At 46.6% G+C, this 27,660-nt stretch overlaps 5 protein-coding genes across 17 annotated transcripts in view; 2 read left to right on the top strand and 3 right to left on the bottom strand.

The window, feature by feature from the left end:
* Positions 1-443: 443 nt before the first annotated feature.
* Positions 444-6,727, bottom strand: FAM180B (family with sequence similarity 180 member B). Its single transcript, XM_013193612.3, has 3 exons — positions 4,060-6,727; positions 2,112-2,191; positions 444-1,818 (listed from the first exon to the last, which is right to left on the bottom strand). Exons 1-3 carry the CDS (start codon positions 4,124-4,126, stop codon positions 1,375-1,377), a joined length of 591 nt encoding a protein of 196 aa, XP_013049066.2. The 5' UTR covers positions 4,127-6,727; the 3' UTR covers positions 444-1,374.
* A 3,329-nt stretch (positions 6,728-10,056) lies between these two features.
* On the bottom strand, positions 10,057-14,887 carry NDUFS3 (NADH:ubiquinone oxidoreductase core subunit S3). Its single transcript, XM_048062470.2, has 6 exons — positions 14,728-14,887; positions 13,753-13,850; positions 13,344-13,493; positions 12,012-12,137; positions 11,486-11,605; positions 10,057-10,306 (listed from the first exon to the last, which is right to left on the bottom strand). The coding sequence occupies exons 1-6, from the start codon at positions 14,840-14,842 to the stop codon at positions 10,139-10,141; spliced, it is 777 nt and encodes a 258-aa protein (XP_047918427.2). The 5' UTR covers positions 14,843-14,887; the 3' UTR covers positions 10,057-10,138.
* Positions 14,888-14,914: 27 nt separating this feature from the next.
* KBTBD4 (kelch repeat and BTB domain containing 4) lies at positions 14,915-22,198 on the top strand. 3 transcript variants are annotated; one of them, XM_066997658.1, is made up of 4 exons: positions 14,915-15,002; positions 16,631-17,251; positions 19,853-19,959; positions 20,535-22,198. In XM_066997658.1, the coding sequence occupies exons 2-4, from the start codon at positions 16,660-16,662 to the stop codon at positions 21,393-21,395; spliced, it is 1,560 nt and encodes a 519-aa protein (XP_066853759.1). In that variant the 5' UTR covers positions 14,915-15,002; positions 16,631-16,659; the 3' UTR covers positions 21,396-22,198. The 3 variants fall into 3 exon arrangements, with proteins under 3 accessions (XP_066853759.1, XP_047914477.1, XP_013049008.1); XM_048058520.2 differs by having other exon boundaries at positions 14,955-15,092; XM_013193554.3 differs by lacking the exon at positions 14,915-15,002 and adding an exon at positions 15,465-15,666.
* A 157-nt stretch (positions 22,199-22,355) lies between these two features.
* On the bottom strand, positions 22,356-24,543 carry PTPMT1 (protein tyrosine phosphatase mitochondrial 1). The gene is made up of 4 exons (XM_066997676.1): positions 24,254-24,543; positions 24,059-24,139; positions 23,789-23,980; positions 22,356-22,619 (listed from the first exon to the last, which is right to left on the bottom strand). The coding sequence occupies exons 1-4, from the start codon at positions 24,404-24,406 to the stop codon at positions 22,479-22,481; spliced, it is 567 nt and encodes a 188-aa protein (XP_066853777.1). The 5' UTR covers positions 24,407-24,543; the 3' UTR covers positions 22,356-22,478.
* A 13-nt stretch (positions 24,544-24,556) lies between these two features.
* Positions 24,557-27,660, top strand: part of CELF1 (CUGBP Elav-like family member 1) — a 61,351-nt gene continuing 58,247 nt past the window's right edge. For 9 of the 11 annotated variants that reach the window (XR_010831756.1, XM_066997670.1, XM_066997669.1 and 6 more), the window contains exon 1: positions 24,557-24,721. The gene's annotated coding sequence lies outside the window, so the exon portion shown is untranslated. The remainder of the gene's footprint in view (positions 24,722-27,660) is intronic. The other 2 variants (XM_066997662.1, XM_066997661.1) reach the window with 2 other exon arrangements.

The following is a 27,660-nucleotide window of genomic DNA, read 5'->3' as shown; positions in this document are numbered from 1 at the left end:
GACACTAGCTTACTAGAAGTTGTTTCAAATGACATGCTAATCTTTATCCCTACATCCTTTGGGGAAAAAAAAAAAAAAAAAAAAAAAGCTTTATGAACTGCATAAATCTGTCCTGCAGTGTCCTTTCGTAGCCCTAACCTTACCTCTAAACCCATTCTCTGTGGCATCTTGCTTCCAGGCTTCTTATTCCTGCCTCACCATTTTGCCTCTCCATCTGTTGGGCAGCAGTGGCTTGGAGGAAAACAAAGTAGGTCAAAAGCTAGCAGTTCCCACTTTGAACGTCACATACCTCCTTTTTCAGCATGGAAAATTAAGTGTATATTGATAGAAAAAGAATTTCAGATCCCACCATCTAAGCACACACAATGAATTTTCGAAATTAATATAGCTAGAATGGCAGCAGAAAGCCCAGTAGAAACAAAAACATCAACAAATCAAAATCCTCCTGTACAGGTAATTATATTTATTTAATTCCATACAGCAGCATGTAAGACAGAAAAAAAGGTTAAAGATCTACTTCTACAAAATTATTATATTTCTGATTTTAAGAATAGAGATTGTGTATTTGTTATGTTTGTCTTTAAAGTGCCATAGTTGTATGAAAAAAAAAAAAACTTCAGAAGAGGTAAAATCTGCTGAAGAAATAACTAGGTCACGATCCTTAGGAATTTAAATGAGATGTACAGAAGTGTATTCCAAACGAATAGCTGACACAAAGCAGTATACATACGTAAATACAATACGTGAATACTAGGAAGCTTCATGGGATACATACATTTTCAGGTTGGTCTTTAATGAACACGTGAGGTGGGAAATAACTGTGGACACATCAAATGTGATGCTGCATAACCAGAAAGCTGAAATTAAATACACCACCTCTATTGTGAAACACAGCAGCATTTGCTTCGCTGATTACTAGAGAGGAGAAACGAGACTGCATTTGGCTGAAACCACAGAAGGAATATGAGGCTGAACTGAATTATTCAAGATGAATTCAACTAGGACACCAGTGTAACATCCTGGAAAAAAGCTGCCAGGACATCTCCCTAGAAAGCATCAGTGATCAAGACAGATAACACATCTAAATAGCACTGCCCACTTCAGCTCAGCCCACTTAAAAAAAAAAAAAAAAAAAAAAAAAACGAGAGAGAAAAGGGCGAGATGCACTTTTTAGTTTTGTCCTGGTTCATATAAAAATTAAAAAACTGTGTATAAATCCTTAGAGGGTTGCCAGCACAATGCAGAAAGCAGTACAAAAAGGTGTGGCATATTTTTCTACAAAGTCCTGAATACTGAGGAAAGATTGCCAGCGTTCTAAACAAACAAGGACGCAGCTGAAGTCAGATGTGTCCTTTCCCATGGCACTTTCCCTTTTTAAGTGTCTCTCTTGGTCCTGGCCAGGTTAGAATGATAGAACTGTTTCAGCGATGCTAAATGTGAAGGTTTCTCCTTCCAGCGCCAGGAAGCCATAAGGAGAGTGGAATTTGCAGGGCAGAGCCCCTTGCACAGATCACGAAAGATTTCATCAACTAGCTGGGAGAAAAAATGGATCCAGAGATTTTTATCCAGACCCTGAATGGAGCGAATCTGATAGGCACAGTAAACACTGGTGAAAATCAGACGGTCATACTCTCCTGGAGGCAAAGGGGCATCGGTCAGTGAATAATATCTCAGTAGCTGCTCGATCTCCATCGGTGTTTTGGGAACTTCATTCTCTAAGATCTGCATGAACCGCCGCGCTGGGCGCAGGGAGGCCAGCTCTTCATCCCACAGCCGGATGGTCCCATTGGCCTCGATGTCCAGCCTCCCCCAGAGCATCTGGAAGAGAAGAGCAGCACGAGCATTTCAAAGCCGCCTGCTCGATGTCTGTCTCTGCCGGCCCCACGCCCCTGCTCTGCCTGGCCCAGAGCCTCGGCTTCCCCGCAGGGCCCTGTCCAGCCTCCCGCCCTGCCTCTCCCACTGCCAGCCCGCCCCGCTGAGGCATCTTCCAGGAGTTCCCGAAATACGGCGGCGATGAGAAGAAGCAGAACAGGTGAGTTTTTACGTGCAAGCAGGTGGGAGCGCAGGTGCTAACAGTGCCTCTGCCCAGAGGCCCCCAACGCCCCGGAGACCTCTAATATGACGTCGGCGTCCTCTGGGCTGCGACGGGGTGTGTTGGTGCTGGCACCATCCCTGCTGCGAGGATGTTCATCTGGAAGACATCAGGCAGAGTGTGACACCACAAGATCATGGCCCTTCCCATTTGTTTCTGTCATTTGCTTGTCGATAAAGCCTTTGGTATTTCTGAGCTGTCACTCACGGCTTGCCAAATATGACAGATGCTGATCACAAGATTTCAATGAGCAAAACAAGCTTCACAAGAGAAGCAGAAGTGGTTAAGGGAGGCAAGTATGAATTTTGGGTATGATGACCCCAAATCCTGCCAGCACAGAGCTATAGCATGTGGCAGCAAAGGCATTCGTCTTGGAAGGCTGCAAGGAAATCTCTCACGCTGCGGGTGGGTGCAGCAGGAATTTGAGCAGATGCGTTTTGACAACAAGTTGCTTTGTAGCTTTTGCTAGGAGAAAGAAATGCTGCCCAATGGAAAGACGGTGCCAGCAGGCTCCTAGAACTTTTGGTGGAAATGTTACTTGGTGCTCACCCTGTTTTTGTACTTGTTCCCTGAGCATCTGCCACTGGCAGATGCAGATTATGAGGCTAACACGGTCAAATCCATGGCTGTTCTCATGTCCAGCTAATTTCTTGCCAGGCCACCTAACCTCATTTAAACTGGGAAAAAATGAATACTAGGCCAGAAGAATTAATGTGAGAGTCACATTAATCCCAATAATCCTTTATTTTTTGTTTACTAATTCTTCTAATACTTTAACTTTCTTTTTCCCTTATTTTTTCTTTCTTTGTGGAAAAAAAAAAAAAAAAAAAGGAGACACATAGATCCTCAGTCCAGGACTGTAAGAGGGATGCTGCAACCCCTCCCTTCTTCATGTTGATCAGCATAGTCATGAGCCAAGACCCTCTTCTATGGGTCCTCTGGGTCAGGAAAGATGAAATGCAAAAGCCGATATAAAATAGTAAGCTCTCTGACACTTCTCATTATTATTTTTATACGGATAAAGCTTTTCTATATTAAAAAAGAGAGAGAATATACATTGAATACTCTAGAGTTAAGGTCAGCAGGTGCTTAGATAAAGTAGAAAAATGATTTAATACTGTATGTGTGTGACGACTGCTACCAAACCCCACTTCCAACTTTCCATTCTTGATTAAAGCTTTTCAGGGAGATAGATGTACAAGCTGCCTGAAGATCTGCTGTCCCCTCAGACTGAGCTTTGTTTCTCTGCACAGCTGCAGGATCCCTAATGTAAGCCAGCTGGGGCTTTGGAATGTGAGCTGGGCTGTAGCTGCTTTTTCCTCTTCCTCCATGACTGTGCCAGCAAAGCTTTTACACCATCCGAAAATTTCTTTCCTGGGCTCCTCCTCTCAGCTAACTGATCCACAAAGTTCACAGATACCTCTAATGAAAGACATCTGCCTGGCTTGCAAAGTCAGTCAATTTGTTGAATAACCACCAAACTGCTGTTATTTATAACCATCTTATACATTTACGCAGCGTTAGATTTTGAAGTACAGTAAAACAAAAATCAACGAAAGCATAACAAATAATGTATTGAAATAATGTATTGAAATAATAACATAAATGTAATCTGGAGATGGGAAAAATACTCCCTTATTTACTTTATCATTCAACAGTTGTTCTTTTCCCCAAAAAGCACCCAGAAATCCCCCCACGTTATTGCAGGAGCAGACTTTTTCAGCACAGACCCCCTCTCCTCCTGCCACCAGAAGCAGCAGCAGGTCTCCATCCTGCAGGTAGGCGCAAGCATCTCCCTCTGGGCACAAAGCCCAGCTGGGACTCCAGCTACCACGCTCTCCTGCGTCAGCACAGCTAGCAGATGCGTTTGAGTGTATCTGAAGAAGCAGGCTAAGCGTAGCACCACGGGAATTGCACAAACATTTGCCAAGCCAAGGAGCTGCCCCACGAACAGGTGCACTTCCTACCTGTCAGCCTCTGGGATCCAGCGAACACACACAGCACCAGCCAGGTGTTGAGCTGCACCTGGGCCATAGTGGCCGTGCCCAGTAGTGGTTCACATCCCCTCCGCGGACAGCGCCGGGTGTAAAGTGAGAGCTGTTTGCTGCAGTGTCTTTCTTGGCTGCTTCTGATCCCAGCAGCCTCTGCTGGAACCGATCTGCCTTTCTGTGTTTATGGTTGCAGTCCCGGGAAGGGCTTTGCAGTTGAACTTGCTGACCCAAGAGGCTATTTTCCATCATATTTTGGAAAGTTGGAAGACTTTGTTGTGAAGTTTTTGGCAATATTATTTAAGGTTCTCTTCCAAAGACTGACTTTCCACTGCAATTTATTATACAGAGCTATTAGTTGCAAGAAATTTTACTACACATGATTGCCTCTGAGGAATAGGGGAACCTCTTGGTCCCTTCCTCCTCTGCACAGTGCCTCTGTCCCATCTCTGTGACCCTTCAGTTTTCCCTTTTACTGAGTTTGAAAGTTTGCAAATGATCCAGAAATGTGACAAACAGATAAGGCCACAGTCTGGGCAGATCCATGGCAGGGCAATAGCAGCCAAAATATACAAGCATGCAGACTAAATGTTACTTGTTCAGCTCTGTAGCAAACCTTTGGGAAGGAATACTCAGTGTAATGACCTAGCAAACTGCAAGGATCAGAGCCAGTCAGGCTTTAGCACCTCATCATCCTCTCTTGTGACTTATGGGTTACAATGAGCAAGGTCCGCCTTAGGTGTTGTGAATTACACAGAGGAAACTTCATCTGATTCCCTTCACAGCAGGTATCTGTGTTGTACACATCCTTGCACTTTCATTAGTGCCTAACCCTCACTTGAGACACTGTGTATTTCTCCTCTGAATGGCGCAGTATTGTTGCAGGTTCACCAACAGGTTCTTGGATGTGAGGGTCATACAAATCAGTAATAAATATAAATAAGCAGTAATGTCATCTCCCTCAAGCTAAAGGTGTTCTCTGGGGAAAAAAGTCTGCCTAGAAAAGACAGGAGGAGCTGATGTGCATACCCTCCTGAGTAAGTTAGAGGCTGTCGGTTTGTGGTGACTTTGGTCACCAGCTATTTTATGGGATGATGTTCCAGTTAATAAGCTGTCAGTGTGCAAGCCAGCCATTCTTCTGCAACTTCCAGGATCTGCAGCTATGCCTGGCAATATGTGCTCACAGCAGCTATCAAAAGTGGCACAGATTTATTAAGGAAGGAAGAGCCCTCAAAACCTGGAGCCATTTTTCCCCTCTGTTTGGATCAAAATAAGACCTGTATCTGTCATAGCCTTGGCTATCTTACAGTCAGATGACACTTCTTTCAGTTTTCATTATTTTCTGCTGCTTCTGCTTCAGCTGCATCCCTTTCTTCTGAGATATCTTTTATTAAACTCTAAATAATATGCCACTCAAGAGGCAGACTCGGATGACCCATCTGCGCAGTGAGATTGATGTGCCTTCTGCTTCGTGCCAGTCCTTTAAAATCTGCAGTGCACACCAGTGTACACATGACTCTGTCTAGAAGTTACTTTAAAAAACAACAAAAACCCGCATCTTGTTGGTCATGAAATAGCCTCTCTAGTATGCATCTGGGGGGCGGGGGCTGTAGTACATGACAAAGGAGTCATCCAGGATTTTGGCAAACATCTGCAAAGGTTGATTTTGTCGATAGGAGTATTTCCTAGGAACAGCATGCGGCTGAAGGTCTAGAAGAGGATACCCATTTGGTGGGAGGGAGAAGAGAGGAGGCTCACGGGCTGTGCTTAGGTGACTGATACAATGGCAGGTAGGAGGCAAGCACAGATGGTAGACGCTGCCTTGAGCTGGGGAAACTTTGCACAACTGCCTCACTATCGCAGAGAAAGGCAGTTGCAGAGCACTGATAAATGTACACTTTAGCTCTTTGTAAACCAGCAGTGGTTATACGGGACGTGCACAGAAGCAAGTGAGTTTGTAACAGCTGCACACAGTCCCTGCCCGTGCGATTGCAATGTTAGGTGGTGCACCTGCTCCTCCTGAGGGATTTTGTCCTTGCCAGGTATTCACAGCTGAGTGTGCACAACCCTGCCGCTCCACGCTCCCTCTGGTCATGCCATCTGTCGTAGGCGCAGTTTCAGCGAGTCACATCAAGCCAGGTTTCTGCAGGGTCACCCTGGCTGCTTGTGGCATTTCCACCAGGACTTCCTGAATCAGGAAGATGAGAAAGGGGAACAAGATACGCAGAACCAAAATCTGCAGAAGCTGGTTGGAGGTTGATCCAAAATTTGTTCCAAGTAGCAGAAGCTTTGCCCGTCACAGGGTAATGGTGCAACGGAGTGAGGAACTATCAAAGGATGAGACAAGTGAGGTAGCAGCCACTGTAACCCAGTTTGCCAAAGTCACAAGAGGCAGGATCTGCTGGGAAGAATTCCTCTGGTTCTTACATTATAGACCCCCACAGACCCTTGAACCTTGTTCATTGGTATTTTTAGTGCCTCTGTTGACCATTATGTTTTTTGTTCAGGCCTTTTATTTTGCACCTTGCATGGGTCTTTCTGATTTTTCAGTTGTAAACATACCCATAGATAGCAGTGTTTGTACAGGTGAAGCTAGCTGGCCTGTCAGCACTGTGAATTTCTGCTGCTTCCTTTTCCCATTACAGATTACATCGGTATGCTGGGACGGGCACCTTGCCACGGGGACCTACACAGGCTGTGCTTAGATATGTAAGAGGCTTAAGGCAGCATCAGAAGTCACAAGGTGTGGATAATGCAGCACCAGAAGAGCCTCTTTGGAAGAGATGTTTCTTTGAGATGGGACTGCAAAGAGATTGGCAGCATCTTCATCAAAGGGAAATTCTGCTTGAAAATTGAAAAAACGTCTTGCTTCAAATGTCTCACTCATAACTTGGGGAGACCTCAGTCCCCTACCTAGGCTTGTCTAGCACGTCTTCAGGGGAGGAGGATGAGGAGATAAAGAAGGGTAAGAGAACAGGAGAAGAAAATCTCATGGCTCATGGGAAAGGTGATGTTTAAATCACAGGAGAGGAAGAAGAAATAAAAGCTTGAGGGAAGTAGGAGTAAAGTACTGTCCATTATCAGATGGGGCCTCCACAATTCTATCCTTTACAGATATGGTGCTGCTGGTCCTTAAGGAAATGGTCTCCTTGTCTTTTTCTTCTAGTCTGTGAACCACATCCAGCTGCTTGAAGCAATAATGGGCTGTGTAACAGTGAAAGGGAGGGCACCACCCCACTGCACAAAAGAGTGGGATGGGGCCTCTCACAACTCAGGGAAGATGTAATGGGATGCAGGTAATATGACTGTCATCTAGCCTCTCCTTCAGTACTCCTGTAACATCTGCTCTGCAGGAGTTCAAGGCCCAGCTGAAATCCCCAGCTGGATCTTGACTGCAGATCAGTCATCAGGGCCCATACAGATGGTGTGGCTGTGATGCAGCCGGATACCCTAACACCATCAATAGCCACATCCCCAGGGACAAGAGGTTGCTTGCCCAGCTGTGGGGAGAAAAGCCAGAGTGCTGGAAAACACCAGCAAAACATACTCAGCTGGGGAAGCTCAACACGGTGACTGTGAATCATCGCTTAAAGTCTAGTTATTCAGCTCTGCGGTATCAGAAAACACGTCTCCTGAATAGGGCATCTGTAAGTCAGCTACCACAGATATGTATCTCATCCAGCATCCTACTACATTTGGGAAATCCAATGCAGGCAAACAAGCTGACAGCCTCATGGAGGCTGGCAGCGCGGCCCAGGCAGTGACAGAGATTTGGAAGATAACTTTGTGCTTGACCAAGCTGAAAACAGCTTTGCCCACCATGACGTAAATTCCCACCAGCCACAAGGACCCCAGGGCAAGCAGGCTTGTGTGTAAGGATAGTCCCTGGGGCTCAGGAGCAGTGGAGGGGGTGTGCCAACACTGGCAGTACTTTGTGAAGCTATGTAACATCCATCTCAGGCATCCAGGCACCACGTGCCTGGGTGACTAAACTGCACTCTTCACAAGTCCCATGCAAGACTTCTCTAATGAGAAGACATTTGGGTCCATTAGCAATTATTCCACTTATCAAAGACCCGCTGGAGCCAATGCCTGTCCCCACGGGGCTGGCTGTTTTGGCTCCGGTACACCCATTCTTTCACAAAACTTGCATTTTATCTGACTTGACAGAGCACTGTGTCTAACCTTTCATGATGCTATGTCAATCAATTTCTCCTGCTATACAAACATTATGTTTAAATTGTGTTTTCCTTCTGTTCCAGCCACCATCAGTCTTCTAACTTACCACACTGGGAAATACATATTTTTATTATACATGGACCATGAGTCCTGGCATGGTGCCTCATGCACCCTGGGATGGGTGAGGGAGAATGCAGGGTGGGGGGCAATGTGCTCGATAAAGAGTTTTCACAGTAACAGAAGTGGTGCCACAAACTTTTCTGCCTTGTGCAAAGGGCATTCGCATGCAAGAAGAGCCTGTGCAACAGAAAACAGAACCAGCTGTGGAACATGTTGTGGGAATGACTAAAAGTACATTTCCTATTTAATCAATTAAATTAATAGCAGACCCTAAGAGGAGCTAGGAATCATTTAGAACCCCAAACTTCTACTGATTTCTTGTGTTCCTTTCTCCTTTCTTCCTCCCACAAGAGTTGTACTTTTTAAGGAAAGTGGCAAATGCTATCAGTTTTAACTAGAGAACGCTGTTCTGAGTCACATCCCAAACATGGCCATAGCAGCCTGAAACAAATTAAGGGGGAAAAAAAAGAATTTAAGTCCATGCTTACAAGTCTAGGGTGAAAACAAACATGAAGCCTGATTCTTACCATACGGTTCAGCTCTTTATTCTTGCAAACAGATCAGATTCTAGTCACAATGATTAACTGTCTTTTTTTTTTTCCCTTAACTGAATTTGTTTTGTTCTCTCTCTTCCTCTATCCCATACTCTGACCACCCCAGATTCTTTTTATTTATTGATCTTACAATTTAAAAAGCCTTAAGTAGCACTGGGATGATTCAGGTAGTCTCTACAAACTCTTCTGAATTATTTTGTAAATTTTCTTACACAACAGTTTTCAGATTTTAATGAGGTCAGTCAGCTTTCTGATGCAGAACTGTGTTATGCATTTTTTGGACTAAGAACAAGGGACATTATTAATTGATGACTGCTGTAATGTAATCTCATTCAAACAGCTGGTGGGTGGACTGAAACTACAATATTTCTCCATTTTTTTTGGAGAGAGATGAGATTTTCCACAAGAGCAAAGATAGTGGTAATGCTATTATCTCATAGAGCTCCGAGTAACTGGAATGGTGACAAAAAGGCATACTCTTGTCTACGGCACAAGGGAGGGGAGAGGAAAGGAGATATTTTTGACTGCAGGAAAAAGCAGTCTGAAGAAGTTGGAGAAACTAAAGACTGCTAAATCGTGAAGAAAAAGCTGGCACGAAGGAGTAGCATGTAAGAGGTTACCTGCAACTCCTTCTGCCAGCAGAACAGACAGACCTAACTCCCAAAGGAACAACGCAGACATTTCCACAATCGATTTGGTGTGGATCCAGATACTTCTTGTGTTGTTCTACTAACAGCTGTTTTAGAACCATTTACAAAAGCTACGTGCGTTTTGCTACATTATGATAATCTTCCCATCTTGGAGCTGAGATACTGCTCTCCCATTACTTAAGCTGCACAGCTGTTTCAGAAGTCGCCTGGAGTTTGCACTAGTGAGTGCTCAGGCTATGACTTATGTCTACAGGGGCAGCTAGCAGAAGCCGTGTATCTACAGCATCTCAGCCATAGGGAATGCCTGGACTCCATTCAATTTCCAAGCCAAAAAGACAAATCCAGTGTCTTACAGTTCAAAACAGTAGATAAACACCTACCAGTTGGACTATCAGGACTGCAAATTAGCATCCCTCATCTTTTGCTTTTCATCTAGTTTGAAAACAACGTTATTCATGTAACCATGACAGACATGAATCTCACATCAATTTTTATTATTATAAATACTATGTTCGAACAGAAAGGATAGTGCTATGCACCTGCTCCATTCTGATGTTATTTTGCATCTTCTTTCTTGGCTCCTGCTTCTATTTTCAGGGGTTCTGGAGCTGCACGATAGGCAGGAAATGTCTCCCAAGGACTATTCAGATCAAACTTGCGAAATTCCTGAGATAGCTCCACAGGTTCTGCCACTACCCGTTTCACTTCATCATCATACCGCACCTAGAACAGTGCAAAGGACACAGGCCGGTCATTTTCATACAGCCCCCATGCCCCCTCCACTATTGGATGTACACAGTAATGACCCAGGCCACCCTCAAGTACGAGTAACCCCAGTTCTTATGCCATGGATAGGGCTTGGGTCTCTGCCACAGCTTCAGTGCTCCTCATTATTGAACAAGAGCCCTCCAGATGCCACCAAGACCTCTGTACTCTCCAAAAACTCCTCCTCTTTGCTACCACGCACCCCACATGTCCTGGCTAACCAATCTGAATTAGGAGTGCCCAGCCTACAGTCCACATGAAGTCTACTCGGAATAACAGATTTAGTTTGTCATATGACAAAGGAAGTTCTCCTGAGTCACTGCGATAAGGTGGTCCATCCACCTGGCAGAGCTGTAGACTACTCTCATGTATATTTATAAACGCCCATTATGACAGCTTGTTTGGTTTGTTTTGCTTCTTAGCATAACATTCAGAACACAGGTGAAGGGTAGTTGAGTACCAGATAGGCTTGATTTACCCTCGTTGTGTCAGTTCCAATCTCCAAACCTGTTGCCTAGTCCTCGCTTACAGGATTCCACAGCTTCTATTTTCTTAAAACCCTCTGTTGCCTACAGAACTTCACTGTCTTCTCCTGAGACTCAGCTCAGTCTTAGAACTACACCAAATATGAATGCTTCTGCAAGGCAGTCATTTGAAACTAGGCAGATACCAAATACACTCATTTCACGTGTGGTTTACCACACAGAGGTAAACATTTGATAAACGACAAGTCAGTTCAACTAGATTTTTGTAATCTGGGCCTACAAAAACTTCAGAAAGTAGAATTCCCACTGCATAAAGATCAGTCTAGTCATTCATTCCAATGGAAATCTCCAGTTTTGCAGTGGAAAGTTTAACGTTTCAAATGAAAAACAAAAAGCAGAAGCACTTTCTCTGCCTTTGGCATACGTCACATGAAATTTGCTCAGTGTTGCTGGCCTTAGGCTGCCTTATTATATATAATACTTTGTGATGACTTGAAATGCTGGAGATGCATACTTACTGGAATACACACAAGTGAAATGTCTTTAGACCCCTTTTAGATAAAGGACTACAAAGCATTCACATCTCTGTACTGAAACTCATAAAAGAGTATTACAGAGATTTGATCACTTTAGACACAAGTGTATCTCCTACCTCCACATAGCCAGAGAGCGGAAAGTCCTTCCGGAAAGGATGGCCTTCAAACCCATAGTCTGTGAGGATTCGCCTTAGATCAGGGTGGTTGGCAAAGAAAACACCATACATGTCCCAAACCTAAACGAAAGGGAGCCTAGTAAGTTGAATTAGAGAGTCTTATCTCCATATCAACCTTTCTAGCACCTCCATGCTTCCCCACCTCATACAGAAAGGCCACTCCATCCAAGAAAACAAAGGGGTCCTTCTAACACACTGCTAGAGGTAAGGCTCCTCTTACTTTGAAAAAAGTCCCCTTTGTGTATTATGTCCACAGAATTTCAGTTCCATGCCCAGCTTTGTGCAGTGCCAGTGTTCCATGCAGGAATTAATTTAAAAGCAAATTAAACAGTGTTTTTCTCCTATTCAGAAAAGACAGCCAGTGAAACACCTCCCCCTTTCTCAGGGCCTTAGATAATGATATTATTTTTAGGAAAATGCAGCCCCACTCAACAGAGACTCTGCTCCCAAGTAAAATGGCACTCACCTCTCTTTCATACCAGTTTGCTGCCTTGTGCACAGACACTGCTGAATCGATAGGCGTCAGCTCATCAGTGTATGTCTTCACACGGATCCGACTGTTGAACCGCAGAGACAGGAGGTTGTAAACAATCTGCAGTACGATAAAAGAAGACATTGGCCATGTACGGACTTTAGAGATCTCTTCACGGTATGGTACTGGCTGAGCAAAGATGTATGAAGCCTATTTCAAATATTCCTTCTCAGCAAAGTCACATGCAGCACCTAAGAGCTGGGCATGAAAAGTCACCGTAACTGAGGCTCTGGTAGTTTTTCTTTCTTAATTCAAGAATAACAAAAAGGATGTGTGATGTAGAAAACATCACTGATGAGGAGCTGAAGTAAAACGAACACTAAATCTTAAAAAAGAATACTGATGGGATGAAGACGCATGACAATAGTCTGTCGTAAAGAAAATGACTATAGATTACCCCCAGTATCCAGTGACCCCGTTGGTAAGTGATTTGATACCACAAGATAAACCAACGGGGGAAACAAATAAGCTATTTTTCATAATCTTTCTAACTTGCTGGGAACAAAACCAGTTCACTTCTTATGTCAGAAAGATGATCTGCCCAAATTGGACAAGGAAAGGAGGACATCTCTTCATCAATAAGGTTGCCTAAACCATAGTCAGCCTCCTGCAGCTTGTGATCCCCAGGTATTTTCTTCTGTTATCTTACACAGACTTTCCTAGGCTAAACTACAACAAAGTCTTCGCAATCATACTGTGAAAAAGGCTTTCTAATAGTAGGTGAGAAGACAATACACTGAGTGTCTAATCTCCTTCAAATAGGTCCTGACTTTCAGAAGATGTTTTTAAAACTACTAAAGATTTTTCTTTTTTAGAAGAAGAAAAAAATTGTTAAGGAGAAAATTTGTGGAATTTAAAGAAAAACATGACTGTTTGTGTCCACAGCAGCTGACAGACCAAGGTGGAAGAAGGAAGAGCACCAGTTCCTACATGGCCAGAAAAAAGTCTCTAGACACTTTAATAAAATCAAAGCAAAACAAACAATAAAACAAAAAGAATAATAATAAAAAAAATTCAACAACCACCTCCCTCCGGGGGGAGGGAGGAGAAAGACTTTCAGCAGAACACAAAAGGAAAGCTAGGAACCCATGCAGTATTAGTTCTGCTACTGCTTCCAGGATCAACAGGTTAAACAAACCCAGCACTTCAGAGTGGATTTTTTATTTACTGTCAGAAAGCAAAAAATGCAGTCAGAGCTGCAACAGCATCCTCAGCCATCAGCAGGTGTGGAGCTCTCCAAGTCCGGCACCTGTGAGTGGTTCTTACCTCAAAACGGTACTGCCGAGATGGGACATCAACAGCAGTCAAGTCAGCCAAGGATTTGAACTGGGCATTAGTGTGATCCCGAAGGAAGGTCAGAACTGGAATAATCCCATCTGGATGGATCAAAAGCTCCAGCTCGTTGAAGCAGGTCACCTGATGAAAACAACAGAAAGGGAACTAGCACTGACACTAACGGGACTGAACGTTGCACTGAATCCAGCAGAACACATATACAAAGGAAGTATATGGTACAGCAGACATGATGACATCAGAGAAAGGGGCTCAATAACAGCCCTAATTTTCACATAATTCTGACAATCTTTCTTCCTCATAACAACATCTAATAAAAAAGTAGTGAGTTTATGGGTTGCAGCCACCTCCCAGCACGAACAATTTCTTAAACAGCACTTACCTGTGCTTGCTGGACATACTTGGGCAGGATCTCAGCCACGTACTCCCCAAACGCACAGAGCTGCTTCTGTTCTACTTCATTTTTTGGTCTGACAGTAGCTAAAGAGAGCAACAGGAAAAGCAGTAACTCCCATCCCTTGCTTAAAAATCCCTTTAATCGTTCTGCCTCTCAGTAACTTCTGCAGAAGGCAGGAGGATTCAAGTAACCCACAAAGCTTTCTTCTGGTAAATCCAAAGCTAAACAAACCACACGTGCATAGGGGAACAGAGGGCATGTCACAGAGACTGGCCTATAGCAACACCTGGAGAACAGGAGCCAGAGGGGAGACCTTGTCATCTCTACAAGTACCTGACAGGAGCTTGTGGAGAAGGAGGGTGTCAAGTCTCTTTCCTCAGGTGATAACTGATAGGATGCAGGGAAATGGCCTCAAGTTGCCCCAGGGGAGGTTTCGATTGGATATCAGGAAGAATTTCTCCGCAGAAAGGGTGGGCAGGCGTTGGAACAGGGCGCCCAGGGAGGTGGAGCCCCTGTCCTTGGAGGTATTAAGCGAGGTGTGGATGTGGTGGTGCTCGGGGACATGGTTTGGCAGTGGGACTCGGCAGGCCATCTAATGACTCGGTGATCCTAAAAGTCGTTTCCAACCTAGATACCCTGACAGAAACCTGGATGAGGGCGTTTACATCTGTGCTACCCAGAAACTTTTGCCCGCCGTGCAAATACAGCAGAAGGGACACCCCGGCGGAACGACGGAGAGGAAAACAAGATGGAAGAGAGGGGGGCTGCCACGGCCGGGTGACTGAATTCGCACGCTGCCAAGGCCGCTCAGCCTGGACCAAGAACGGCTCCGCTTTTCCAGACAACGCAACCGGGTTTTTCGCCAGCACCGGCTCCCCGACCGGGGGCTGAGGCGGGCGACCCCTCACCCCCCTCCCGCTGCTCGGACCCCGCCGGGCCGCCCCCCGCCCGCTGACTTACGGCGAGTCTCCGCGGCGGAGCCCCCCGCCGGCCGCGCCTGCCCCGCCGCCACCGGGGCCGCGGCGACCCGCGGAGGGCCGCGCCGCGCCAGGCCCCGCAACGCCGCCGCCAACATCGCCGCAGCACGGCCGGGCAAGGGCACGGCCCGGAAGAGGAAGGCGCCGCCGCCGCCGCCTCCCCCCTGCTCTCCCCGCCCCGCCGCGGCCGCTCCCCGGGCGCTTCCGGGTCGGTCGGCGGCCGGGAAGCGGCGAGTGCCCGGCGGCGCCTGGCGCAGGGTGAGGGGCGCGGGGGAGCCGCTGGGGCACCCCGGGGCGGCGGCGGCGGCGGGAGGCCTCGGGGCGGCGGCATGAAGGGAGGCGCCGCAGGTGGGTGCCGCGCCGCGGGGGGGGGGCGGGGCGGGGCGGTCGCCTCGGCCTCCGGGGCCCGGCTGGAAGCTGCAGGGGCTTTCGTTACAGCGGGAGCCGGGCTGCAGGACGGAAAACAGCGGTGGCGTGTGCTGGGCTAACCGCGGCTCCCCGGCCTCGTACAGCCGGGTGTGAGGCGCCGGCACGGGCTGTGGGTGCCCGTCCCTGGGGTGCTCAGGACCCGGTTAGGTGAGGCCCTGAGCAGCCCGGTGTGGGGGGAGAGGGGTCCCTGCCTGCGGCAGGGGTTGGAATCGGGTGGTCCTTAAGGCCCCGTCCAACCCGAGCCATTTTCTGAACCGCTGTAGGACGCTGCTAGCAGAGCCGCTGCACGACGCTGCGGGTATAACTGAGGCGGGGAGGGGATGGACTTGCTCAGCCCATTGCGTGTAGACACTGCTTCCAGTGAACACAGCTCGAGTGAAGAAATTAGGAGCTCTCCTGTACCACGCAGAGCTGTTGTAAGAAAATGCACGTTTGGCAAAATGAAGTGTGGGAGAGTAACTAGCAGCCCCTTGGAGAAAAGTCTTGTCTTTAGGTAAACACTCCGCTGGAAATCGTGTTCACTAATAACTGAAGGAATTTCTTGTTTTAGTCACCAGGGTGCATAGTTGAGAAGCTGTTAAGAAACTATTCCTACTAGGTGTAGAAACAGGTTTAGAGGGGACGCAAATGGGCATCTATTTGCTTTTAATGCTGTTGAGCCGTGTTAAGGGAAAGTTCTTTCCTACAGCAGAAGCTTTTTTCGACACAGAAACTGCTTGGAGCATTGCATGTAATCTCTGTTACCTACTAAGAAATGCAGCAAAATGAGCTATCCTTGCAACTTTGGGGAAATGTTGGCTAACAGCATCTAGCGTGTTGTTTTGCATGCTGAAGATGTCTGGCACGTTAGCAAGCTGAGTATGACCATGAGTTACCTCACTTGGTTTGGTTGAAGAGCTGGCGGTTATGTCCGGCGGGCTTTTTGATAAAAACAAACCCACCTGAATTGGTAGCACTCCAAAAATTCATCACTTCGCTTTTGCATGGTAATTAACCCCTATTAATGACATGAGCTGCTGCCTGTGCTTGTTGTGGTATGATATTCTAACCCTTTTTTTCTTTTATCTAGCCCAACTAAGGTACTGCCACTTTCTCTTCGCATTGCCAGTTTCCTAGGGTGGTTGCTGGACTTTCCACTTGAATAACTGTTGCTGCATTTCTTTGTGTCAGTGAAATGAGTTGTGAAAAGATATGCAAATCTTGCAATTCTGCTGGGATGCAATGCTCACTGTACTGGAAGTTTTGTATATATTATAATCTTAATCATGCCAACTTCTAATTTGTTTCAGTTGTTTGAGGTTCTGAAACTCAAGCAGAAGTGTCTGGCTGTGCTATTTATATTCAATCTGAAATATGCTGGCCTCTTACCAATATGCTTGATTTTTCCCTGTATGCTGAAGCACTGCATAATCGTGTTGGTGGGGGGAGAAAGCCTTATAATCATTGTGGTTTTACAGATTGCTGGAGGTCTGATCTGTGCAGCACCATGGACTCGTCAGAAGAGACTGGAGGCTCCTCTGCGGAAGAGAACTACTTTGTGAACTACACCTTTACTGACCGCTCCCACTCGGGCCGCGTGGCCCAGGGAATTATGAAGCTCTGCTTGGAGGATGAGCTCTTTGCTGATGTTACGATATCAGTGGAAGGCAAAGAATTCCAGCTGCACCGTTTGGTCCTCTCAGCTCAGAGTTGCTTTTTTCGTTCCATGTTCACTTCCAACCTAAAGGAAGCCCACAACCGGGTGATTGAGCTGCAGGATGTCAGCGAGAGTGTCTTTCAGCTCCTTGTGGACTATATTTACCATGGGACTGTAAAGCTGAGGGCAGAAGAGTTGCAGGAAACCTATGAAGTGGCAGACATGTATCAGCTGACTGCCCTTTTTGAGGAATGCTCCCGTTTTCTGGCTCGTACGGTGCAGGTCAGGAACTGTCTGCAGGTCATGTGGCTGGCAGATCAACACAGTGACATGGAGCTCTACACAGCTGCCAAACACTGTGCAAAGTCACATTTATCTCAGTTGCAAGACACGGAAGAGTTCCTACACCTACCTCTCCGCCTACTGACAGATATCCTTACAGGTAAGGAGTTTTTGAGACACGCCATGTTGTGGATCTGGGAAGAGACTTTCAGCCTGAGAGTCTAGCAGGAATTGATCAAAACAGATGGAAAGACGCAAGCTTTCACAGTCACTGTCTATTCAGAGGCTTAGCTAAGCAAGGCAAAACATTCTGGATAACTTAATTAGAAAAAACAAAACACCACAACACCATAAATTGTTAGTGGACATGCTATAGAACTGTCAAGATCTATGGTATAGAAAATGGAGATAGAGGACGCAGGTAATTCCCAGCAGTTCCTGAGTCAACAGATTGGAAATAGTACATTTTTTTTAATGTAACTTAATAACTTTAAACAATTTTTGTTTGCATTAAAAGTAAAACAAAGAAGCATTTCCAAAATGAACACCTTAAGAACATCTTTTTCTTCTATTGTAATTCTTAAGCATTTAACATTGTAATGCAATGACTCAACATTTGTAAGAAGTCTTGAGCACAGGCTACCTTTCTAGACTATGTTAGTGTTATTAACAATTTTATATAATTATAAGGATTATTTAGGCTAGGCAGTCAGGTGACTGAAATAGAAGCAGTGTAACATCTTGGGTAATACAGTAATTACTCTTAATGTAAAGGTAATAGTCTTCCACGGTAATGGATGCAATGACTTAGTGTTGTGAAGGATGTGTCAACGTGTTAACAACTTGCTTTGTCTGACACCACTGCTTAAAGATTCTCTGCTGCCCTCATACACGGGCAGCGCTATAAAACCTCTTCATGATGCCTCAGTCACAACTCCATTTTTGCACGTTTCTGTATCATTGCTAGAGGAAGCAAGAATGTAGAAGAAGCTCATACATTCCAATGTGCTGGACTCGAGACCAGAGAGACTCCCCCTTCCTTGCTTTAATTAAAAATAATTCTGTGAACAAGTAAATTGCTATAGTTTGTGTGTCAGTGGTTTATATGCTGTTACAGTAATAAACCTGCTGTAATTGTCTTCCTTGGAATACTGGCAAATCTCCCCATAAGACCTAAAGTATCCTCTAAAGTTGAGGTTATGTGTATGGGAGTCTTTACAGATATTCAATTGCAATATTTCTTTTGCAACTAAAGAAATTCACAGTCAAAAACCTATTGAGAATATGTACTGATAGCTCCAGAAAACATGATAAAACTAGGGTAACTTTGATAACTATGCCTAGCTAAAATTGTTAAACGAAGTTGTGACTTCATTAAAACAAAAAAATGATTAAATAAAGGGTGACTGACCTCTGTAGCTTTAACTCTTCCTCATTGTGATTCCATGCAGTAATCATAGTTTCAGGACTTTGGCCTTCAGTGTTTGTGGGCCTTAATTAAAGTAATTGCTTAAGAATTTTTTTCCATGCATCATCTATTTCCATATATAGAATCATGTTACTCAATATATATGGTGAAACTTGGTCCATGAAAATGGATTAAGAGCTGAAATACACTCCTATTGCTTGTAGGGAAAATCTTTTTGCAAGTGCTGCTTCTTTGTTTAGTTAATGGACAATTAAATAGAGGAAGCTATTAGTGGCAAGGATTAAAATAAACTTCATGAAGATGGTAATTTATTAAGCTTACCTTCTGTTGCGCCCTGGGACTCATTTCAAAATCAAAGTTTTTCCATTTAACCACTACATCTGATAAACAGCTTATGGAAATCCATTTTACTATTGAACAGATTCAAAATACCAGCTTTCTCTCTCTTCCCCTCCCACCGCCCTTTCCTCCGTCCTTCCAGTATGGAGAAAAGGGTCAGAATTTGTCAGATGCCTTCAGCATCACTGAATTCAGGGTTTGTTGGACTACAAAATCAGAGAACCTTTTTAAAGGGAAGCCTGTCAATGAATACAGGCATAATTGCTGGTGCTAGGGCAACTAGCCAACTTTCAAACTGGAAGGAAACACTTAAAGTCTTGTAGGTAGTGTGCTGCTGCTGCAATAGTTTATGGCATAGCTAAAACTTCCAGTTATGCCTAGAAACAAATCGAAATCTGATGCAGTCTGTTAAGTTTCCTACTATCACACTACTAAAGAAAGCTGTAGTAGCTCACAGGGGATTTCCAAATGTTGACAGGATAGCAGCAACACAGATGTTCAGTCTTGAGGGTCAGCTGTCTGACAGTGCTCAGAGAAGAACAATTTCTGCAGATGACCTTTGCTAGATGAGTTTCTAGGACTAGCCAATGAGCCAAGAAATGCAACTGCTGAAATTTTCATTTTCAAATAAGAGAACCTAATCTACCTAAATGCTTAATTGTGTTACTATTTTTTTTTATATCTCAAAGCATGTAAGGTCTCTTCCCTGCCCTCTTTCTCTTTGACGTAGCTTCCTTTGTTGAAAGTCATCCAAAATGCTTTAAATCTGACAGCTCTGTCTTCTGATATTTAACCAAGCAAATTGCATGTAGATGCCTGGCTGGCAGTGCTGATCGTGCTTGCCAAAATCTATAAACCTTTGGATCTTTTTTTCCTCCTCTACAGGGTATGGTTTGTGGCAGGAGGGGGTGAGGGAGTTGCAGGAAAGGATGTTCCTAGGTACACACACCTATGTCTAGATACCATAAATTTCTTTCTGTCCCCAAACCGCAGATGGCGTTCCGTGTTCTCAGAATCCGACGGCTGCCATAGAAACCTGGATCAACTTCAACAAGGAGGAGCGAGCAGGCTTTTCAGAGACACTGCGATCAAGTCTGAAGGTATAAAAAGACCTTCTGTTCCAGGCTGGTGTAGCACTTGCTGGTTTTGCACTTCCCAAGGCAGGGTATATTCTGCTTGCAGGTGTGACTTGAAAGTCGCAAAACACAAATGCCATTGCAATTCACAATGTTTGCACGAGGAATACTTTCGTTGTTATAAATTGCAACCCCATTGACAGCTTTTTTAATTTTAACCTGAGGTGGTTTTTTTAGCGATTAGGGCAATGTCACAAATAACGCATTTCACCAGATGCTGTTATCTGAGAGATCATTCAGAAATCTTATTTTGGCATTCCCCTCATAGTAAGTACTCTATCAGCGATGTGGCCAACCCTTAACTAAACTGCAGTCACTCGGATTCCAGTGAAGTCTATTGCTGCTTTGCTGTCAGATACAAGTGGTGTCTTGAAAAGGCTCTGAATGCTCTAACGTAACAAGGCTTGGGAAGCAGAATGCATGCCTCACACTCACGGGTGGGTCCTGAAATGCTGAAAAGATTCTGTCTTGGGCATCGCTGACACTTGTGTGAGCAGACCTAATTCTGGTAAGGTTGACAAGCTCCTCCTTTCTCTTAGGTGATTGGGGAAAATGTTCACATCTACCTGATTGGAAAGGAGTCATCACGTACACATTCACTCGCTGTCTCTCTGCATTGTGCTGATGATGACTCCATCAGTGTGAGTGGCCAGAACAGCCTGTGTCACCAGATCACCGCAGCCTGCAAGCATGGCAGTGACCTGTATGTTGTTGGTGGCTCTATTCCACGACGCATGTGGAAATGCAACAACGCGACCATAGACTGGGAGTGGTGCGCGCCTCTGCCCCGTGACAGGCTCCAACACACGCTCGTCTCTGTACCAAGCAAGGATGCAATATATTCCCTTGGGGGGAAGACTCTGCAGGACACTCTCTCTAATGCTGTCATATATTACAGAGTACGAGACAATGTCTGGACAGAGACCAGCCAGTTGGAAGTGGCTGTCTCAGGGGCTGCAGGTGTAAACCTTAATGGTGTCATTTACCTGCTGGGCGGGGAGGAAAATGACCTGGACTTCTTCACCAAGCCCTCTCGGCTTATTCAGTGCTACGATACCAACACAGAGAAATGCCACGTGAAGCCATACGTACTGCCTTTTGCAGGGCGCATGCACGCCGCCGTACACAAGGATGTGGTGTTCATTGTGGCCGAGGGGGATTCACTGCTGTGCTATAATCCCCTGCTGGATAGCTTCACCCGGCTGTGCCTGCCAGACGCCTGGAGCTCAGTACCGTCCCTCTGGAAGATTGCCAGCTGCAATGGCAGCATCTATGTTTTTCGAGACCGCTATAAAAAGGGCGATGCAAATACTTTCAAACTCAATCCAGCCACCTCTGTTGTAACAGTCACAAGTGGCATCAAAGTGCTGCTCACTAACCTGCAGTTTGTCCTGGCCTAAAGGGGGAAAAACAGGCCCAGTGGTAGAAAAGGCAGCAACGGTGTTGTGCTGTGCAGCTCAGAGGCACTCAGCCACCCTCAGCACCAGTCCCAATAATTACGAGTTCACAACATCCAGTAAAGAGCCCATCCTCTACACCTGTGCAGAAGAAGTACAGGCTTTCTAGCTGTGGGCCTGTCCTTTTACGTAGCACTATTGAAGTTGAACTGATGCATCTTAGATTTCAGATGGACTAAATGCTATTACTGTGATCCCTTGATGATAAGCTGCTTGTGTTTGAGGCCCAAACTGCAGCAAGTGGCTTTTTTAGCCTGGAACCCATCCACCAATAACAAATCCTATAGCATATGGACGACATCCTCCTTGGCACAGACTGCTAGTTTTAACTGCCCGGGAGATTGTGGGTTGCTGCCATTGTCAGTCACAGAGAGACTTGCACTGTCTGTCCTCCAGGGATGTCCCCATTTAAACGTTCCTGTGTCCCTATTCCAGAAGGAGAGGCTGGCAGAAATACTTGCAGCAGACAGATTCCAGAGCTGACCCCAAGACCCTGAGTAGGTTGCGTTATTCAGCACTTCTAGAGGAGTGGTAACAAACTGGGAATCTGCTTACTGCTCTATCATCACCTAGCATAAAGAGGGAGACCATTTTTATGAGCATTGGCTTCCTTTACTGTACAGGGAATCCCTGCCTGTAATCATAGCGTAGTGTTGGTGACAGATGGAACTAAGACCACTTCCTGCTACCCCTCTGTTGGCACTGTAACCCTTTGGGTAAGAATCTGAATAAAGTCTCTGCTGAGACAGAGTTTTCTTTTCTTTTGCTGCAACTATTTTAGAGCCTTCTGTGGATTGCAGTTCAGCTCAGTGCTAATGCTGTGCATGGGAGAGATCTATGGGGCTCCCACAGAAAAGACTAGTCGTAAGAGAGAATGCTGTAACGAAACAGCCCAAACTCCCCTTTACCGTAATTTATGTAAAAGTTTCTTTATTGATGGTCAAGAAGTACAGCACTTAAGCCTTCGTTAGTTCGTTAAGGCCTAAGTTTTCTTTAAAGAAGAAAAGACTGAGATTTTGATAGTTCTTACTGACCCTCTGCAGTTGTCCCAGCAATCATGTTCCTGTGAAATGTCTCCAGGACCTGGACTTGTTTACGCCGAATGAGGATGTGGGGACGGATCTTGGCAATAGCCTCTATTGCTTCCTGGGGGGTCCAGTGATGCAGCTGAAAAGGCAAAAACCCTGCAAGTGAAAATCCATTCCACCCCTGCACCACTTAATGAAGCCTTTCTAGTTGCTACAGGCAATGTTAGCATTGTTAGAGAACCTAATACTTTGTCCCTTCTGTTTACTTCATCTTCCTCAGGAGGGCCTGAGTGTCAATGCAAGTCCATGAAGTGAGTTCCTCACTTAAAGAGGGATGGTTGCTGCCTCAGACCTTGGTTTTCTACCTCACTCATGCTTCCTTCATGTTGTGAAGTTTCCTGTCCTAGTCCCACCAGACCAGAGAAAAAGGGCAGTTTTTTTTTTTAATTAAAACTTTAGTAGTACCTCCATTGTGCTTCAGCACTTAGAGCGTCATTATGGAAAGGCCTCCCAGGGAGTGCCAAACAACACCAGCAGTAGGATCCCCAAGTGGGATTTCGTTTTCAGTGCTGGTTTACCTAGTTGGCTCTGTAGTGGAACTCGGAAAGCCAAAGCTACTTTTCTTGATAGTGAATTGTATTTACCAAAAAGCACAGAGTGGCTCATCATTTCAGAAAACCATGAAGTCTAAACAAAAACTGAGGTTTATCTGCTCAGTGAACCCATCGTCACACGCAACTTGTTATTCCCATCTCAATCTGTTCTGCCCTAGAATGAATTAAGGATCTCAGAATCATTCTAAACGGGTTCAGAACTTGCTGTATTAATGGCCCAGGAGACCGAACGGCTTCTTGAAGTCTGACCAATCTGCCAGAACCAGCCACAGGTACCATCAGGCCATGTTTCAAAGCTCTGTCACAACAGCAGTTTCTCCTTCCCATAGGATCAGAACATCTTTTGCGGTACTTGTGCTAACAGCTTTTAAATGTCATAAGTGCAGGTGAACAAGGCGTACAAAGATAAAGTTGATTAGCAAAGAAAGCTTAAGACAGCTGTTCAGTGAACGCAAGCTTCACTTGTTGATTTATCTTGTGTTTGCCAGGTTCCACGAAGCAGGGAGCGATGTGAGCTTGGGGCCTGGCTATCCACCTCTCTTGAAATGTGTGTCCAGCCCAAACCCCGTACAATAACAGGATGCCAACGCACCTGTACACGCTCAGGGCTCTTGAGCAAAACCAAGCTGCAGAGGCTGGCCGTGCGTGCCCACGCTATGAAAACGAACCCCGTTTGCTACAGAACCCTTCTTACCTGGATGAGATAGGCTGCCACCATGGTGGCGCTGCGGGAGCGCCCGGCCTTGCAGTGCACGTAGACGCTGTTACCGCGCTCGCGGTGCCTCAGCAGGAACTCGACGCCCTTGTGCAGGTGCTCCAGGCTGGGCGCTCCGGTCAGGTCCACGGTGCTGAGCCGCAGCTGCTCGACTCCCAGCGCCTCCCATTCCTGTCAGAGACAGCCCCTCCGAGCCTTTAACTCCCTTTTATTCCTTCAGAGGGCGAGCCCGGCCCCCGCGGGGCTCACCTGGGCGGAGCAGCACAGGTAGCGGGTCTCGTACTCCTCGTTGAGCGTCAGCACGGCGCGCACGTTCTCCTCAGCCACCAGCTGCGGGCGCACACACACGGCCCCGTCAGGCCCCGTCAGGTCCCGTCAGGCCCCGTCAGGCCCCGTCAGGCCCCGGCTCCAGCCCCAGCCTCCCCCGGCCCCCCCCTCACCCACCGCGCGGCTGCGGCCCCTGAGCGGCAGCGCCCCGAGCAGCACGGCGCGGTCGATGCGGTGCAGCCAGGGGCGGCGCGCGGCGGGCAGGGCGGCGCGCAGGGCGGTGTAGCACAGCGTCGGGTAGAACAGCGCCCGCGCCGCCACCCCCCCCATCGCCGCCGCCGCCGCCGCCGCCGGGCGAGCGCACCGCGGCCCGCAGCGCGTGTTGGGGGGGGGGGGCCGGGGAAGGCAGGCTGTGAGAGGCGGGGCTCCGCCGCGTCGCTGCCCGCCTCTCCACCCCCCGCCTCGGGCCCGGCGTGGTTGCTCCCGGAAGCGCCGCCATCTTGCGGAGCCGGCCTGAGGCGGCGCAGGGAGAAGCGGGGCGCGGGCGGATCCCCGGGGGCAGGTGAGGGCGGCGGCCGCCAGGAGGAGCTCGGGCCGGGCACGGCCGGCGGGGAGCCCGCCGACAGCGCGACCCGCCTCGCGCAGGTAACGGCTCCCCTCGCCTTCCTCCTCCTCCTCCTCCTCCTCCTCCTGCCGCTGCTCCCCCGGCCCTGAGACCGCCCGCGCCGCCCCGCTTGAGCCGGGGCCCGCGGGCGGAGCCGCCCCTCGGCCGCCCGGAACCGGAGGCCTCCGCTTGCCGCAGCCCGGCGGAGCGCTGACAGCGCCTCGGGCGGCGCCGGGCCGCGGGGAGGCGGCGGGGGGCGCTGCAGGTGCGAGCGCGGCCCCGGGCGGCGGGGAGCGGCCCCCACCCGGAGCCCTCCGGGGCTAAGCCGGGGGCTGGCGGGCGGCTGCGTGTCCTCGGGCACCGCTGGGGGCTGCTGAGGGGCGGGAGGGATGAGCGGGGGGCTGCGGGGGGTGGGGGTGCGCCGCCGTGTGAGGGTTTGCAGCCCAGAGGGTGAGAAGGAGCGGTGGGCGCTGCTGGGTGCGGGTAGGAAGGGGAAAAAGCACGAAAAGCGAGAGAGACCGATCGTAAAACGAACGATAAGCGCATGGAGAAGCAATAAAGGTTAATGACAGCATGAGGTTTTTATAGGGCCGTTTATGAGTAGGAAGCAGAGAGGCAGCGTTACAATAAAGCGCGGAGCCTTTACTCCTTTAAATTCCTGGGGAATCGCGGTCCAGACGTTTTCACCTTCAAGGCACAGACATTCTCTTCTGCCAGAAGTTGTCAGGGAGCATTTTTCTAGTGTTGCAGCTTTCTTGTGCTGTACTGCTTCAGTGTGGCCATTGGGCGTGTTTCGCTGGGAGCTCGCTGATTTAGAATGCTCGCTGGGGATTTGCATCTTAAAACATGCTTTGCTGCTGGTCTGCACGAGCTTGGACTTCCTGAGTATCCTGATTTATTCATATATTTGCTTGTGTCTGTCTGTCCCTTCAGGCTTAGGTCTTTGAACTTGTAATCACAATAATTGCTAAATAATCTGGTGCCTTTAGCTCTCTTTTCTATTGGTTTTCTATAGATCAGTTCATCAGATACAATAAAACTACGTGTACTGTTTTGGCATTGCATATCCGTAGTAAGCCTATCACATTTTTGTTTGTTTGTTTTTTCTTCTCCGTAGCTGTATTCTCAAGAGCTCTTCATAATGTGAGGTACTGTTCTTCCCAGCGTTGCGCTTGGACCCAAGTCTTTAAGAGGCAGCCTTGTTAGAAATATTACTGCTGTGGTAGATGTTCAAAAATACTTATATCTTTACTTCATTATAGGAAACGTTAAGGGTGATACTGCTCGCATCCTGCAGCGTTATGCCCAGTTGCACCTCTTCTGATGAAGAGTCCTCTGTGCAGGAGCACAGTTCTTATATCTGCTCAGGGACGTGGGTGTGCATGTATGAACCAGCAGAACCCATAAGTAGGGATGTTAAAATACGATGATACCAGGGAATTTTTATATTTTTTCTAAAGGTGTATACTGTTCCCTTTCAGTCTGTGCTCACCTTCAAAATTATTGCTGGCATTTATTTAAAGGAAGTACAGGAGTTCGCTTTTTTTTGAATGATTGTTCTGGAATGGACATGCTTTTCTTTCCATGTCTAAGTTTACGAGTAGACTGTTCCTTAACTGTTTATTGTATCTCTTTCTGAAATACGGTTATTGATTGTTATTTACTATATTTTAATTTCATCCATTTGCCTTCTGGGTTCCTCTCACAAATCTCTTCAGAGGGCCTGCTCTAATTAAGTTTTATTTCAGTGGGTTTTGGGCTACTTACTGGGCTAGATGGGAAGTAACATAAATTCTCCTTTTTGAAATTTCCTGGTTATTAGTCTCCAGCTAGGATCTAAGAACCCCTGACTGTTCTGGCTGTTGGAATAGAGGCTGTTGATCACGGATGGGTCCATAAGGCAGTCCAGTTTGCCAGCCAGTGTGTGAGATTTACCACTGAAACAGCAGTGATAGTCCAACAGACTCAGATATGTTTCTGCATTCTTATTAATCAGTCTTGCCACAAATGTCTTAATGCTTTATTACAATCTAAGCATTTTCAATATTGTTTCTTGTCCTTTAGTTTACCATTCCCCAGGACTCTGTTCAGAGTTATTTGTTGCCTTAGCAACTGCCCTCAGGTGAGAAATATCATTTTTATACATTGATCAGTAGTTTGGTGGGTAAAAAACAACCACAACAGTATAAATCAAAGCAGGATAAAATACTTAAACGTTTATTCGAATGGGAGTTGTAAATCGAGAAGAGTTATCTAGGCCCTCCAATTGTATTTTTCCATGAAGGTTTGTGACACAGTATCTTGAGTTGTTATCCTGTTGCGAGATTTCTTGGAGGCAAGAGAGCCTGTCTTTGTTGGAAGAAGTAACTGCTGGCTTTAATGCGCTTCTTTCTGTCATTAGAGACGCTTGTGTCATATGGAAAAATGCAAGATACCACCTTGTCTGCTGTTGCTGTCTCCAACAGATTGTCCTGCCAAAATGCTTTGTGCTTGGGGCATAATAGTGAAAAGTGCCCTTTAGCATTCATACTTTCAAGCATAGATTTCCCGAATGTGGTCTGAACATCATCTTGTTTGCACCTGATTCAAAGCTAAAATATACATTAGGAGCAGGAAATTTGGATAAGGCGAGGGAGAAAATGTAACCCGCTTTAAAGCTCCAAAGCAAATAAGTCTGCAAAGGCTTTGCTGTAGGGACAAATAGCTCACAAGTTTGAAGTGTGATAGACAGAGCAGGCTTATTTGTTTGTGACAGCAATATAGTAGGGCACAGTCGTCATCCCAGGCAAAGGAAGGCTTCTTTCTGACATCTTGGGAAGTCTGAAACCTTCAGCCATCTTAGCTCTGTGTGCTTTAAAAGAAAAACCATTGCTGCTAACTGAATTCAGGATGAACAGTGAGCAAAGAGGAGCAAGTACTGAGGACTCCTAGTTGGACAGGCATCTTCTCTGACTTTCAACTCATGGAAAAGAGTTTCAGT

The sequence above is a fragment of the Anser cygnoides genome, chromosome 5 (genome assembly GCF_040182565.1).
Source record: "Anser cygnoides isolate HZ-2024a breed goose chromosome 5, Taihu_goose_T2T_genome, whole genome shotgun sequence".
Classification (NCBI taxonomy): domain Eukaryota; kingdom Metazoa; phylum Chordata; class Aves; order Anseriformes; family Anatidae; genus Anser; species Anser cygnoides.
This window is presented reverse-complemented; position numbering and strand designations above follow the sequence as displayed.